Source organism: Acanthaster planci, linkage group LG04, assembly GCF_054643075.1.
Source record: "Acanthaster planci isolate LZ-2023a linkage group LG04, COTS_SCS, whole genome shotgun sequence".
Classification (NCBI taxonomy): domain Eukaryota; kingdom Metazoa; phylum Echinodermata; class Asteroidea; order Valvatida; family Acanthasteridae; genus Acanthaster; species Acanthaster planci.
In genome coordinates this window covers 5,233,747-5,250,390 of record NC_141780.1, presented here as the reverse complement: position 1 = coordinate 5,250,390, position 16,644 = coordinate 5,233,747, and the positions used below count along the sequence as shown (strand labels likewise).

Genomic DNA, 16,644 nt, shown 5'->3' with positions numbered 1-16,644 from the left:
TTTACATTGAAATGATGGTCCTTTGGTGGGAACTTGTGGCGTGAACGCACGAGTTTATGCGCACTTGTCATGGAGCATGCTGAGTATGCACAACCAATATATGTTGGAATGAATGGTTTTCGTTTGTGAGTCGGGCACGTCCGCGAGCTCAGCTGAAAAAATTCCCACCAGCCCGCCTCTCCGTTGACGGTAAGGGTGCATTTCTACTTGGGGCAAGTTAGGCTGTGACGCTCTAACAGTGAACTGCTTCAAGTTTGACCGTTGGAACTGTTTGGCTTATTGAGAATATTGTCAAATTCCTAGCATGTTGCTTGTGTGACCCTTTTCAGTTTTATATATGTATCACTCATTGTGTATTCAGCCACTACTGGAATGACACTTCTGCTGTTTATGTTTGAAAAAGGAAACAAAATGAAAAGAAAAAGGTGCATTTTTTTATGAGAGTTTGCTCCAATGATTGCTTCCTTTCAGAATGCTGTTGGTAGATTCACTGAAAGATGAATCAGATTTTTATTGAAAACATTTTTGAAAACCCAAGAACGCATTATTTTGCTTCCAACTGTGAGTTTATTTCCATGACGTGGCCGCCCTGAAAAATACAGCCCCAGCATTCCCACCTCTTTCTTGCCTGTTTGTTTTTCCTCCAGGGAAGTTGTTTAAACAGCATTTCCAAATATTTTGTACCTTAAAATTGCCTGAAGGTGCTTTCCCTTGATGAATGATATGAAGTTAACTCAGCATTCCATCTGGAATTAGTGCTAGTCTCCGTCAAAACTTGTGTCTCTTCACAATTCAGCTTTTGTGTTTCCACCTGTGGTTAAAAAAAAAATCCCCACAGAAAATCATGCTGTGGAGCATAGCTGATGGTGACCTGGCCACCAGCCTCTACACCTACTCCAACCTGACCGCGGTCAGGGCGACCCGAGCAACGCTCATCGCCTGTACCAAGATCGGCCAGCTCATGGCACTCCGCATCCACCTGCCTGGGGAGGAGGTCGTAGGTCAAGCGGACGGGGACAGAGAGGCCCGGGAGAAGAGGCGGAGTCTGGTATCATTCACGAGCAACGGCAGCAGCACTGGCACCAGCAGCACCCTGAGCGGTGCCCTGAGCACCCGGAAGCTGTCCAAATTCTGTAGCATTGTGTGACGTTAAGTTAAGTCTTGTCTCTAGACCCCCCAAAAAATCAAACTTAGGCCGTGTCCGAAACGGGCTTCCAGAGCTACGGCTAGGTCTATTGTCTATGCATCTCCACACATTGCCAATGGAGGGAAGACCTAGACCTAGCTCTAGACAACAGATTTGGATGCAGCCTTGGAACATTCCACTGACAAACCATAAGCCCTTTCTCAAAATGCAACTTCATTTCCTGCTGTGGCTTTGTGTCTGTCTTGGGAACCGTTTGTAAGCCCTAAACATGAATTAATGTGAAAAGACTTCTATTTATGGCTTCATGTGGTCAGTGGTATCACAAATTGACCTATTGTGGTAGGTTCACACCACCAACTGACCTATCTTGTGCACAAAGTCTTTGCACAATAAATGACTTTGAGACATGTCACTTTGTATGGTCAATGATATAATATGCCTTTTTGTTTCTGAAATGAAAATGTGTTCCCCAGCCCTAAGCCCCCCTTTTCCCAACCCAATCCACCCCACCCCTAACCTAACCCAACCCAATTGTCCCCACCATTGTCCAAAGCACTTATTTTTGCTTGGAAGCAACTTTTATCCACTTGTCAATGGTGGACCTTTTAAGGAATTGTACTTGATTTGGTGTGAGAATGTTGTAATTTGTACATGTACATGAGAAAGTTGTATTTGTGTATCTAATGTCGACAATCTTCTAGTTTGATGCAGGCATGGAAGAGGAAATAGTCTTGTACCATAGATTCTCTATTTATAGACTTTTATGAAAAAAACTATAGAATACAAATAGCTTATATTTTGTACTGTGTAAGTCTGTTTACTAGTTTGTTTTACACAAGCATTTGATGTGCTCAAGACCCTAGTCAGTACTGGCAAAATGTTGTTTTAATAAATGTTTTGCTATTTGTGATTTTCGTGTTTCTAAAACAGGTGATTTCTCAGGTCTAAATGGTCTTATGATGTAGCGATTTTACAAATGTGTGTGCACTTTTGATTTGTGCTATTTTCCCAGGCCGTTAGCGCTTTGAGGGAATCATTTCTTTTGCGAGGAAGGTTGAGAACGAGTTGTGGGGACAGGAATTTCTCCCCTTAACCCCTTGGCGATGGGAATTTCTTCCTGAAAGCCGACTCCAAGAATTCCAGCCTCGCTTGGCCACGAAGGCCACCTGCCAAACCGCAAATTCTCGGTTTGTGGCCCTGCGTGCTCTGCACGCTTTGAATTACACGGTGAAAAGGCTGAGTGTTCAGTGGCATGCAGCTCTACTCACCCTTCCACATTCCCGTTACCTCTTTTCAAAGTGGGGACTATTGTGAAGCTGGTGATTATGAAGACCAGTTACCATATATACAAGAGCCAGGGTCTGCCTTCTTTCACCGTGTTTGCTCGAGCGTGGGCCGAGAATAATAGCTGAAAAGCGGGCTGGGAATCTCAATTTTTACGGCGGCTATAGCCGCCTCCTGGTGCGAAGGGGTTACTGTTCTTGGTTCCCACAACATCTAGGTCTCAATATGTGTTGTTCCCGCAACTATTGGACAGGTATGGTAGGGTAGGCCTGCCCTGTATTTTATTAAAAGGGACAGTTTGTTTTGTTTGGAAATTCTACACTGACCAAAGGGGTAAAAGTTGACCCAGTAACATTTTTTGGTCCCCATAATGTCTTTATTTTAAGTATGTGTGATATTATCTGAAATGTATTAGTGGGGTGTGCCTGCTGTTCCATCTGACTCCAACTGGCCAGCTGACCGTAGTAAGCTTGGTGGTTAAGTGGTTAAGACCTCTGTACTAGTAAGTAGGAGGTTGTGGGTTCGAGTCCAACCCCAGTAAGCTTGTGAATTTTTTGCGCGCTCATGGATAACATTTTGTAGACAGTGCTGTGAATATACATTGTTAAAGGGTAAAAACCCGTAATTATCTGACTGTGTCTTTTTATACTGAACGGAGAGATCCTTTTTGTAATTTGAATTCAAGTTAACTGTAATTGAAATGCTATTTTGTTTCTGAGCATGATTCAGCTTTTAGGCCTATCAATTTTGTAATGTTCTGCTTTGAAGTCAGTTCACACTTGACGACGAAGCAAACATGAACGCTCTTTTCGTGACATCAGATCAAATATTCACACTGCGAACTTGCAAAAAAAAGAACTTATTTCATCTCAAGCGAATATAAATCCCTGCAAGCAGCCAGCCTGAGGTATAAACTGGCCTTTATGCAATTGTCTTTGTGTCCAAATGTAGCATTTTCTACTGTGTAATCTCTGCATTTGATAAATGTTGCTTTTTCCAAATAAGTCCAAATTCTCACCTAGTTCTGCCTTTAAATCATTCCATGTGTTCTCTGTGCATGTGATTTTATTTGTACTACTGTCCCAGTAATTGTTGAAATGTTTATGCAATGGCATTTGACGTAAAATAACTTTGTACAGAGTGCAATTGGTACCATGTGGAATTTATTTTTAAATTTATGCTTACAGAAATTGCTTATCTTGATATATTGAAGTAATAATTAGAAAAGTATATTATGTTTTGGAATCAGGTTTTTCAAATATATTCATTTTAAAGGATTTCCTTTGATAAGTGGTATTTTTCTTAGTGTGAAGAATTCTATGATAACTTTTTACTATTTTGAATATTGTTAATATAGAAATGTGAAGGAAATAACAGGAAGGAAAACAAAAAGAAAGTTACTGCAACAGAATTCACTTTGTATGTCTTTTCTTTTCAAAATAGAAGTTGTTTACAAATTTCTAAATGCCACCTGTGTGTTTTTAGGAATAATTTTGGTTAGATATCTGTTGAATTTTCTCTAATCTTGAGCTTTTGGAGTAATTTTTAAAGAGCAGCTTTCTGTAAACTATTGTTTTTGACAATTTTACAAGACTAGATAAATACTTCTACATTTGAAGAGTGATTCAAGGAAGTTCTTAAAAAATGAAAAATTCAAGACCAACTCAACCTTTTCCATCATATAGTTTCAGTACTCTTTCCAAAATGAGAGCTAAACAATGATTGAGCTCTTGTTCATCTCCCAATTTTCTGGATGGTTATTTCTTTTTGGTTCTAGATAATCACGGCTTAATTGCATTGACAAAACGACAAGAAAGAATTTGGAAATATGCAAATAAAACCTGAAGCTTTTTATTTCAAACATTGCTGCCATATGTACCAAATGTACAAGAACTATCTACAGCACTTTTTCAATAAACTATACAAATGGAGACTTGACTGTCTTTACAGGTTTGGCACTTTCCTATACCATTTTGGGGGTATTTTCTGTGACATTGTTACATTTTCTGACCTTTTCCCATGAGTAAACAATGAAAGAACAGAAACATCCAGCAACCAGAGTGAGACGTCATAACTGCGGTGATACCATGCATTTGTACAGCCTGTACACAGACGTAGTGCCTCTCCAACTGACTGCGTGTTGTGACTTGCCAGAACAGGACTTAAAGAACATGTTCAACTTGTGCGTGAGTGCAGTGTAACTGGGCAATTTTGGAATCTCCTAAGACTAGTCTAGAGACTAACCCGATTGGACGCTATAACTGGTGGCACTGCACTCGCGCGCATTCTGCAGCTTGATGCACCCGTGCATCTGGCAAGTCACAACACCCTATTGGTCAAAGAGACGAGCTGCATGCACATACCAGCGTTGTGCCACCGCAGAAATGGCCTCTCATAATGGCTGTCATATTACACAATATGTACATATAAACAATCGTATATACATGTAAACAGACGCTAAAACATGACTGATCCCCAACATTTTAAAACAAATGTGAACCTTTTCCCACCCTGGTTCAGCAAACCCTCAGTTTACAATGATGAACTTTGACCCATGACAACATGTACATGTTCAGCAGCTCTGGCAGTGAGGCAGTCGATGCTGCAGTTCAAATCTTTAATATTGACAAGTCAAGTTTTCCCGACAAACAGATCCCATTAAGGAGGTATAATTTAAAGCCTGAACAGGTCTCCAAGAAGGGCAGTGCAATATTTTCAAACATCTTCTGAAGAGAAAAACTGTCGGGCAATTAATATCTCTTTTATAAACTTCTGTACATTTTTCTCTTTACAGTGGCATTGGACATCATCTCAAATGTGATGGCCAGTTAATATAGAAAAATAAATGTCTGGGAAAAAGTGACAGTTGACATTACTTTCATTTTTACAAACTGGCAAAAATAGGATCCGAGTCACAAAGTCGATCTTGGCTGGAAATTCCAACTTGGGATTAGGTCTTGACTTGGGCCTGGTGCTGGGGCGGTACCACATCGAGGGTAGGAGCAAGCTGTGGTCCAGGGTCTGGTGGAGGAGCATCAGGCCCATCATCAGGGGCTTGTCGATCCTCCCTGGAACCTCAAGACTCAGGATTCCGTCTTGACTTGGGACTGGTGCTGGGGCGGCACCACGCCAGGGGGTAGGAGCAAGCTATGGTCCAGGGTCTGGTGGAGCATCAGGCCCAACACGCCGGCCCGGTTGAACATGGCCTGCCGGACGTTGCGCTCCTGCTCCAACAGCTCGTCCAACTTCAGCCACTGCAAAGGACGACAGGAAATACAGAAAGATACGGAAAAACAGAGAATTACTGCATAGTTCTGCAAAATAAAAGAGAGCTTTTATAGATGCAGCTCACCAAAGAGTGTTTTTTTTCCCCAAAGCTTAGCTTCATTTTCATCTCATCTCTGGCTTCACTTGATTCTTACCTCCCTGATTTTTTGGTTTTCTAGGTTTATAAAAATTTACCTTTTGCTGGAGGAGCATTAAAACTCTGATGCAATCACTTCAACGGTGGAAAAATTTTCTTTAAGCCCAGACATCATTTGCCAACAATAGACGCCTTGCAGCTCGTACTCGGAAATGGTGCCCATTGGAAGGCAAGGAACCATTGAAAAAATGTGAAGTGCAATCCCTGAGTTGGTTTGACATCAGAGATGAAGCCTAACACAAGGAACAAAGCCCATCAGGAAAACGACCCATGATATGCAAAAAAAGAAATAACCAATCAGGGCACACTGAAGTCGGCCCATGGCAATGAAGCTAGCCCTGCTGAAGCTTTTGTACAGGAGCACCCAGTGCAGTAGCTTATGTTAGCATTAAACCAAGCTGGGCACAAGACCAAAAACTTGTTTTGCTCAAAACTTTCATTCAAGACCATCATCACCGGCCGGTTATTCTATACAGTAGATTTCGGCACTTCATTTTCCCCAACCCAAACTCCCAATTCACAAGTGCTTGTTTCTTGCTGTGGACGCTTACCCATCTGACGCGCTCCAGGTCAATCTCTGCCCTCCGCAGCTTCTCCCAGTTGTAGTGCTTGGAGCATTTCCTCTTGGCCACGCGGCAGAAGCCCCGGGTCTCCTGGAAGACATCGGCCACCAGTGGGCAGCCACACACCTCGTCAGCACTCACCTGAGGACGTCGTCAAATGTAAGTATTCAGCGCAACGTCGGCATTCTCATGTGCTACGGTTTGGGTTGGGTCTGTCAAAAGTTCTGGTATTCCTCATTTCAATCAACTACAAAGTATTGATGGCTGGACTATACCCTTCACCAGTCCTTAAGAATCTTCCAAAACTTTCTTGCGGAGCTAGGGGATATAGCCAAAAGAAGGGGTTGGGGGAGGGGCTTGGTCACAATTAGTGAGACCCTAGGATTACCTTTGGTTCCTTGGTGTGCTCAGGGCACAGAACTTTCAGTCTCTTGCAGTATGTGTTCTGCTGTTGATTGAAGAAATCACAGAACATCGACTCTCTGGAAAAAGAAAAGTAAATCAGAGATTTCCAGATAGATCAAACCTATCCCCAGTGAAAAAGGAACTCAGAGCAATTGCTTCTGTTTGACACGTAAGAATATTTGAAAGGCAAAAAAAAATGAAACAAATATAAATGTAATGAAGACACAATTTACTTTTAAAACAATTTTAATTCATGGCCGAACTTGTGCAACAGTGAAACATACATATTTTCTGCACATATCTGGCAAGTATAGAAAACTTGTAGGAAATCAAAGTCCTAGAATACTGTTTATAAAAATAAACAATAACAACGGTAACTGGTAAAGTGCCATCTGTCTAGAAACCTATCCCGAAGTGCTAATTATCATTATCCCAGCACATTAGGCTCACAGCATCTGAACATTCCTGAAACTATCTCAGCTCTCTGGGGAGTATACTGGCCCAATGCTGCCATTTCAGCACAAACGGTTAAACATAACCCATTTACTCCTGGGTGGAGACAGGCACATAGGGGTAAAGTGACTAGCTCAAGATCACAACACGCTGCCACCAGCTGGATTCGAACCCCCAACCCTGTGATCAGAAGTTACAAACCCTAACCACTGGGCCACATGCCCCCATTTTTCTCAGAATATAGAGTATTCACTGAGCTGAAACTTCGTCAAGTTTGTTCTTTGGAACTCTTTGTTAGATTTTGACTTAAGTTTGCTGCCTTAGAGGAACAAAATGCACAAATGGCAAATGAAGGACTGTACCTTTGACTTAGGACAAGCAGTACAGCAGTCTGGTGGACTTAGGAATTTTCCCCGGTTGAAATGCCTGGGATTTAGAGGTTCTAAACAATTTTTATTCATTCATAAAGACTGAAAGAGACACTTACCCAACAATTTTGGTCTTGAACGCAGAACCAAAGGATGTCTGACTCTCATACTGTGGGACAGCGAAGGAAATCCAAATATTTCAAACTAGAAAAATGTATTTTATCAAAAAACTTACAAAATCATGGATGTTGCTATGACCATGGTTACACAATTCACTTAAGAATTTGAACATGTTTGAATTCCACGGTTTCTGTGCTTCATGAAAGCAAGACAACGATAACTGGACAAAGACGTAAACACTGGAAAGGAAGTTAGGAGCAAAATGAGACCTTCTGTTCGACAAGGGAAAATGTGAATGACCACTCAACTTCACTTCTTCCTGATTTCTGCTCTTACCTTGCTGTAACATTTACTCATGTGCCTGAGGGCCCTGGCTGGGTTGATGGGGTGGCCGCAGGATACACAGAAAATGCTCAGGTCAGCCTCCTCACTCTCCCCGTCAGTACTCTGCATACACAGACAAGAAAAACAGTTCCCTGTGACACTTCGCGTTGACAATGGTCTTGAACACAGGAGCATGAAACCTGCTCAATAATTGAATGATGAAGTTGCCGTCCAGCTCAGCAATTGTCTTTCCTTCCCCCATTTCCTTACACCCTTCCTCCTTCCTACAAGCACCGTCCCCAACAAATAACCCCTAAAGTACTCACAGCCTGATCCTGGGTAACCTTCATCTAAGCTCTCTCAATTGGGTTGTCGGGCTTAATTATCTTGCTCTCTACCTCAGCGATCTTCTCCTCTTCCTCCATCTCCCTGGTACCCTTCCCCCCCGACAAGCTCCTTCCCCCCCCAACAGACACTCCCTTCCAGCTACTCACATCTTGATCCTGGGCCACCTTCTCCTTCTTGGCCCGCTCGATGAGGTTGTTGAGCTTGACAATCTTGCCGTCCAGCTCGGCGATCTTCTTCTTGACCTCCTCCATCTCGCTCCTCATCTTCTCCAGCGACTTCTTGTTGTTCTCCTCGGCGATGCAGGGACTGCGCTGCCACTGCTGGATGCGCTGGGGCAGGAACTCAAACAACCGGCTGGTGCGCAGTGGGGCAAAGGTTTACAGATTTAGGCAGGAGTTTAGACCGGAATGTTTGAAGGCAACCATGGCTTTTGTCAATGAGCTAGTTTGGTATTCCAAAAGTGCAAAAGTGTGTCCTTGAAGAACATCGTCATACATGCGTGCCTGATCGGTGTGGCCGCACACCAACTCAACTCCACTGAACCTGTTTGACCTGGAATGACATCAGGTGCTTGGTTCTTGAAATACAGAACTGGCTCATTAATTAATCTGTCAAAACTGGTGCCCAAAACTGGAGTTACAGGAATCAGTTTGTATTATACCAATGTAATAAAAATAGCCAGGTTGCACAGCAATCACCATGACATCTATTGTTAAAAAATAGGGGCATTTGTGTTAACATACTCTTGATAACGTTTCAGGTCACACCGTGTGCATCTCTTTTGTAAGTGAAAGAACTTCTGATGAGAACTAGTGAACTCCATGTTTTTGACAGTTTGCTCTGTCTGTCCTCAGAAGTCAAACTTATTAAAAGACCAGTTCTGTCTACAATGTGGCAGGATGGACAATGAAAGCTTTGGACAGCTACAAAGAAAAGAAAGGTTGATAGGTATAAAATTATCCTCCAACATTTGGTTTACCCAAATTCTATCTTCACTGGACGTGAATTCCTTTTCTTGTTGTGCTTGCATTGGTTTTTGAAACATAAGACCAACAAGTCAGTTTGGTATTCCATCAGCTCATGCCCACACTAAAGCACATCCGAGGATCTTTGGGAACAACAGTAAGCATGCACAATAGTGTATCCTATCAGCGCAGCCACATGCCGACTCATGCACACTGCCTTGTTCCCAAAACACCGTGCCTGTTTGAAATACTGAACTGACTCATTTCATTAGGACACCGACTTCAGGATTAAAGGGTGATTGCGAGCTTACTTGGTGGCCAGCTTGAGACCGCATGCCTCACTGCAGTACTTGCTGCTGGGCCGGGCGGCGTTGACGCAGCCCGGCCCGTAGCACTGCGGCAGGTCCTCCTCCGCGGCCGCCCCCGTGGTGGAGTGGGACCGCAGCACCCGCTTGAACTTGGGCTCGTCTAGGGCCGGCTTCTGCTGCGAGCGCTTACGCTTGCGCTCCTCCTTGGTGGGACGCTTCTCGGGTTCCTTCTGTGTGGTGAGGAGGGGAAGACGAGACAAGTCAGGTGACAACTGTCAATGGGAGGCTTCTTGAGAAAAAGAACTTATGTAGACCCAGAGATTTGGATCAAGGTGAAGTTTTCAATATAACACCTTTGTATTGAAGCTTGTACACTTTAATGAGCAATACGACTCCAGCTGTTTTGTGTTAACTGACCTGTATACTAAATGGCCAAAAAATTTTACAAGGTCAATTTTCAGATCTGTGTATTTTTAAACTGTAGTTATAACAGATGATTGTGTTCAGTGTATTCAATCCAATAACAATCAGTGCAGATGAAATCCATTGTCTTGTTCACGGAAGTTTCATTTAGCTATTTAAAAATCTGTACTTGCTACATCGTTAGCAATTACACACCTGCAGCTCTACTTTCCTACTCTGACTCCATTATGGAATCGCATCTCCATAATGCTATGATCACTGAAAATGTATAGCAGTTTTGAGTCGGCAGATGTTTGCCGATTAGAGTCCACACTGGACCAGCTTGTGAAGTATCTCTTAGAAGCCCTCAAATAAAATTGATATCTACATCTACCAGATGCCAATTTCTATTACGTATCACAAACCCAAATGGTAACGGCAAGGAGTATTCGTCAAGCGAACGATGCTTCGTGTTTTCCTGGACTGACCTGTTTCTCCTTGGCCTCTGGCTGTTTCTCCTTCTTGTCCTTTTTCTCCCTCTTCTCTTTCTTCTCGCTGGAGGGATCCAGCTCGGGCCTCATGGTGTAGTCGTAGTGATCCACCAGGCTGACGTCCACTGTCGGGGGTGGCTTCTGTCGGCAAAATGTTGAGCTAACGTTAGCAAAATCAGTCTTAATAACTTCTCTCACCCACTAGTGTTACGTGTGTCAGAGGGCCAGACATTTCACTGCCAAAAAAAGCGAACCTTTGAGAACGGTTCTGCTAGGATCGAAACATCAGGTCCTCGTCCATTTTGGACTTGTATAATTTAGGTCGTTGTAGTCAGCAAGCAGTTTGTCACAATTTGTGTAATTTACATTTTTTTAAGGAGCTTAATCAAATCTTCATTTTTTTCGTTACTGCAATCAATGTCTCGAAGAATAAGGACATTTAATACATTAGTGACAGCGTGGATAGTTCGTTTTGGTATCCAATGCACAGGAAATTTCTGGAAAGCCAGGAACTCAAAAAGTAGCAGGGGCAACCTCTGACACATGTAGGCCAATATTTGTTGGCCAAATTTGCATCAGTGTCTAGAGCCATGATGGACTGCTGTAGAACATCTACGTTTAGTCCAAGGCGGTCACGTACCCTGGTGTAGCGTTCGGGAAAGACGCTCTGTGAGTCGGTGTCCGTGTCGACGCTTGTGGTTTCCCAGGAATCCGATTGGGTTGGGGCATGCTGCTTCCTCAGGACTTTCTGCATGGGAAGACCACAGAATGAAAAAAAAAAAAAAAATCAAACAGGTTTCATTTCAATATAAAATGCACAACCCACACACAGATAACGAAGAGAGCCAACGCGCTTTGCTATAGCGCAATTAGCTGCACAGCCAAATTCTGACTAAGGCCTAAGCTATACGCCATGCTACTGCTCAGCCAAACTCAAATAATTCCATTTTTGAAGTTCAGCAAGAGGAAGGGAGAGTTGACTCACACTGGCCAGACGGATGCACTGCTTCAGGCGACACTTCTGCCTCAGTTTGTTCTGACCGCCGTACTTCTTCATATCCTGAAGAACGAACGAGATAGAGTCCTTTGAATCATGTCTCTGCTAATATGTAATATTTTTCTTCCACACAACTTTCAGTGAACACAAAGGAAGTTAGAGCTCTTACTGCCTGGATCAACGAAAAGCAGGATTTGGCACTTAATACTAGGCGATAGAAATCTGTCTCACACTGTTGCATTACAGGCCAATTCTCAACCCAATTACCATGGTCAATTCTGAATATTACAAACTTTTCATTCAATTTTTTTTTACACGAACCCACATCACATTGCCGAGGTGCTGCTAGGAACCTTCTAGAATCTCCCCAAGACATCCCTATGCAAGAAACCCACACCAAATTCTCTAAACTTTTAAAATTCAAGAAATGGAACACAAAGCTCTGTCAGGGTGAACAAAAGCTCAGATTTACTGTTTTAAATCCTGCAATATTCTCCAAAACATCCTAGTGGAGTTGGAAAACTTTGGGAATATTTTTCTCCACTAGCAAATTAAGTTTCTGACACAAGTAAGAAGAAAGACCTGGTTGGTGGAGGGGTGGGAACTTCCCAGTGGAAGGACCGAGTGATGGTTTCCATTACCCAAGCAATGCTTTACGTACAAACGTACCAGACAGAAATCACACTTTCCGCAGTCGCTGACAAGTTGGCACGGCCCACACTGACCACATCGTCTCGCATGCCTCTGTTGGAAAGAAATTGGTAGACAATGCAATCAAACTGATTAACATCCAGATTGTAAAGGTTATATATAACACACAAGAAAAAAAGACAGAAAAAAAAAAGCAACTGGCAAAGATGTGAAAAAGCGTCAAGGGGATGAAAACCACCCAGCTGCTTCAAAAATAGCTAAGAATTGACCCCCCTTCTACTGTTAATGGTTAACCAGTTTGCCTGCCGATGAGTGCCTTGTCCCCCCCAAAAGAACACTGCCTCCTTCCAAACGATGCCCATAGACCAGTAATACCAAACGTGAGTCTTCAGAAGGCACCACTGCTCTCACCGCTGCTGCTCCGGTGGCCTTGCGGCCCTCCCGCTCAGAGGACGACCCCGTCCCACCCTTGCTCATCTTCTTCAGCTTCCTTTTCTTCTCCTCCTTCTTCCTCTTCCGCCGCTCCTCCTCCAGCTCTTTGGCCTTCTGCTTCTTCTTCTTTTTCTTCTTCTTCTTCTTGAGCAGCTCCCGCGCCGCCTTCTCCCTGTCCTCCTTGTCTCGCTCCCGCTCTTTGTCCTTCCTGACTGCGTCCTTGGAGTCCCGCTTCTCCTTGTACAGGGTCTTGGCTTCTGGGTTAGACTCTGTCAAGCAGTAAAACGAACACGAGGGCAACGTCAGTACTGAGGTGACAGGGTAGCATGAGTCACTGTTGTAGCTGAGACCACTTGAGACCTTCACAAGACCACACAAGGCCAGCACAAGACCTCCAGTCTGAATTCAAGTCACAAGCTATTCAAATGAACTTCAACAAAAGAATTCCTTTGTCACTGTTCACACTGTTACTTGTGACTGGTCTTGTGTCTGGTCTTGTGTCTGGTCTTGTGACTGGTCTTGTGTCTGGTCTTGTGTCTGGTCTTGTGACTGGTCTTGTGTCTGGTCTTGTGTCTGGTCTTGTGACTGGTCTTGTGTCTGGTCTTGTGTCTGGTCTTGTGACTGGTCTTGTGACTGGTCTTGTGTCTGGTCTTGTGTCTGGTCTTGTGTCTGGTCTTGTGTCTGGTCTTGTGTCTGGTCTTGTGACTGGTCTTGTGTCTGGTCTTGTGTCTGGTCTTGTGACTGGTCTTGTGTCTGGTCTTGTGTCTGGTCTTGTGTCTGGTCTTGTGTCTGGTCTTGTGACTGGTCTTGTGTCTGGTCTTGTGTCTGGTCTTGTGACTGGTCTTGTGTCCGGTCTTGTGTCCGGTCTTGTGACTGGTCTTGTGTCTGGTCTTGTGTCTGGTCTTGTGTCTGGTCTTGTGTCTGGTCTTGTGTCTGGTCTTGTGTCTGGTCTAGTGTCTGGTCTTGTGACTGGTCTTGTGTCTGGTCTTGTGTCTGGTCTTGTGATGGTCTCGACTACAACACTGGTGTAAGTACCAGTGTTGTTCTGCATGCAAGCCTACAACATGACTGTCTTGATATGCAACAGTTCACCCTCCTTGGTGGCATAACTAAAGGGAGGGCCTTGGGATATCCTCCCCCCAGGACCTGTTCTCCCCTGCGTTCCCCCCATCAGGCATTAGAGCCAGAGAAAAATCTGGTCATTGTAAGCCTCCGTCAGTTTCACTCCATGAGGACGAGGTAGTTAAGATCCTGACACGCCGTCCTCCACAAAATGAGGGCTCCTTTGTGCCTCCATGCAAAATGTACCCCCACTGATGCCACTGACCCTCACTTGGAAAAGCCCACTGCTGAAAAATCACTTTGAAAGATTCATCTTTCACGGGAAAAGGGAATTAGTTTAAGTCCTCCCTTACTCATCGTCCAGCTTGGTGAAAAAGTTGCAACGTTTTTGGAGAGAAGGTATGTGTCATTTTGAAAGTTTGAATTTGGTACTTTTTTATGCTTTGTATCCTTTACTGCTGCAAAACAGGAAGTCGGTGGTTGGAAGTTGAAAACTTGCCTTTCTCGGGCAAGCACTCATTGGTGCACTGTCTTTAAGTCACAAAATATCATGTCCAATTGGTGGCAAGCTGACAATTCAATCCATTTTTTAAAAATTCTATCATAACAGAGCTTGTACTGCTTACAAAAGAATAAAAGGGGAAAAAGGCAGTCACCTTTAAATTGCTGAGCTAGGAGTTCACTGAAACTACAAACTTATCGATGTGTCTGTTCTAAACGGCTTATAGTATGTCACGCTTTGGTTGAGACACAGGCATTAAAAAACTCACTGGTGCATGGAGGGCAGGCATATCTCCTGATACTCTTGGAGGCTTCCTTCTCAATGCCAATGCAGTCTCCATGGTACCACTCTTCACAGTAATCACAGCATCTGTAATGAAATATGCATCGAGTCGTACTTTCTGGTTTCAGCAAAAACAATTTCTTTGTTAGACTCAATCCACAAGCACATTACTGAAGCACCCACTGTGCAGGAAACCACTTGATAGGTCTCTGTGCTTCAACTTTCACGAGCATTGAGCCAGAATTTAAAACTAGTTGCTTGGTCCGGTGCCCAATTCAGAGCACTGGTAAGGACACAACTTCTTGGCCAACATGAGTTCTGCCCTTTCATCAGGGTCACTGGTAATATACATGTACATAGCAATGACTAGGCTTATTTCAGTACAGCAGCAAAATTCACCAAACAGCGATAGACTTAGCCACTCAAAGGCAGGTATGGGCTTGAGTGCACCATTAGATAAGCTTAAGGTTGGAACAATTTTCAGCAAAAGTCGGCATTTCTCTTTGACCAATTGTTCGGCAGTGCCATGAAATCCACCCGGTGGGCTAATTTCACAGAGCTAGTACTAAGCACAGAAAATGACTAAGCATAAAAGTATATGCTAACCAGAATAGGTTACCAGCCAAAATGTCACGCATTTCATACTTCTTGCGACTAGTTCAGTGCCTATTTCTGCTAAGCACGCAAGTTTCATGAGCAGCGTTTTCTGCTAAGCAGCTCCATGAAATTGGTTCCAGAGGAGAGACCCCAGGGAAACTCATACTCCTTCCTCTTACTCACATCATGAACCTTGTCCCATCCGTGGAACGGCAGATGCAGTACTGGATGGGCTCCTCAGACTCCTCCCCAATCGTCTCCTTGTCCTTCTCCTTGTCCTTCTCTTTGTCCGTCTTCTTCATCATACTGAGGAGGGTCGCGACTTTTGCTTGCCTCTCCGGCAGGTAGTGGAAGGACCTGGCGATCTCGTCTTGCTGTAAATGGACCAGAAAAGGATGTAATTAAAATCAGAATTTTTACTTTGCATTATAGCTTCCAATAAATCCCTTATGAGAAGATTAGGAAGTACCCACAGAGAATCAGAACAGCAGGGACAGTGGTCTTTGGGTTTGGGGCTGGTGACGATTGAGTCAGGGTTTCTAATTTTATGTCATGCGGTTCCCTGGTCTCAACGTTGAATTCTGGAGTAATGTGTGATGGAATGAGACCTTTTCCCAGGGAAAATGGAAATATGCCTCGTTGCGTATCAGTCACTCGAACTTAGCACCAGTTTTCTGCTGTCAAAAGATGAGGCCTAAAACAGAATTTCACGTCTTTGCAGGTCACAGCGGCACAATTGCAGAATACCCCGCCATCTGCATGATCCACCTTGAAGCTGGCTACCAGCTCAACATGTCATGCTTCGTTGCCCTTAACACTAACAGTCCACCTTGTAGCCAACATGGCCATGTAACATTGTACTTTGTAGCTGCCAATAGGGTAGCCTAGTTGGTTTGGACTTGACTTTTCTGAACGATCCCCATTCATTTTGTGTTCTTCATTCTCAGAAAGAACCCCACTAATTTTACATAAATTTGACTTGATTTTTCTCAGTGTTGGGACTCCAAACATGAAACCAAAATTTTTCAGGCACGTCATGGTCAATTTTCGAGTGGCACGGTACTCTGCACTTATTCCAAATAGGCCTAGATTTTCTTGTTGGCTTACTGCAATAAGTTCCACTTCATAGCTTAAAATTTAAAAATAATAAATAAGTTCCATTTATTTTGCCTTGTTGAAAATAACATTTCTGCTTCAAAGTGTAATGTCGAAAATACAATCTTTTCGTACATGTTCGTATATAATAACACACGTACATTTCGTGCACTTGTGAGGGTCACAAGAAAACGAATTGCCCAAAATAAAGTCTTAATTGAAATTATGAATATTAAACCAGTGCACATACCGAAGAACTAGTTCCTTCACTCTCCGACATTTTGGATTTCACGCAGAAGTCTTGATCAGCACACAAATAACAACGCGTAAGGTAAACAACATCGACCAGGGCAAAACGTTAATAGCTTCGTTAGAGGATGACGTCATAAAATGTGCAGGGTTAGCTAGCTAGGGGCTTCTAAAA

At 43.5% G+C, this 16,644-nt stretch overlaps 2 protein-coding genes across 4 annotated transcripts in view; one reads left to right on the top strand and one right to left on the bottom strand.

Annotated features, from left to right (window-relative positions):
• LOC110974274 (NACHT domain- and WD repeat-containing protein 1-like) overlaps positions 1-4,364 on the top strand; it is a 23,733-nt gene extending 19,369 nt beyond the window's left edge. For all 3 annotated transcript variants that reach the window (XM_087135522.1, XM_022225808.2, XM_087135523.1), the window contains one exon: positions 839-4,364. In XM_087135522.1, coding sequence (XP_086991648.1) covers positions 839-1,147 — 309 coding nt within the window. In that variant the 3' untranslated portion in view covers positions 1,148-4,364. The remainder of the gene's footprint in view (positions 1-838) is intronic.
• On the bottom strand, positions 4,251-16,630 carry LOC110974222 (CXXC-type zinc finger protein 1-like). The gene is made up of 15 exons (XM_022225711.2): positions 16,471-16,630; positions 15,309-15,499; positions 14,515-14,615; positions 12,662-12,951; positions 12,269-12,343; positions 11,588-11,662; positions 11,243-11,350; positions 10,600-10,743; positions 9,713-9,939; positions 8,583-8,790; positions 8,101-8,211; positions 7,764-7,813; positions 6,807-6,900; positions 6,407-6,559; positions 4,251-5,685 (listed from the first exon to the last, which is right to left on the bottom strand). Exons 1-15 carry the CDS (start codon positions 16,498-16,500, stop codon positions 5,515-5,517), a joined length of 2,028 nt encoding a protein of 675 aa, XP_022081403.2. The 5' UTR covers positions 16,501-16,630; the 3' UTR covers positions 4,251-5,514.
• Between the last annotated feature and the right edge of the window lie 14 nt (positions 16,631-16,644).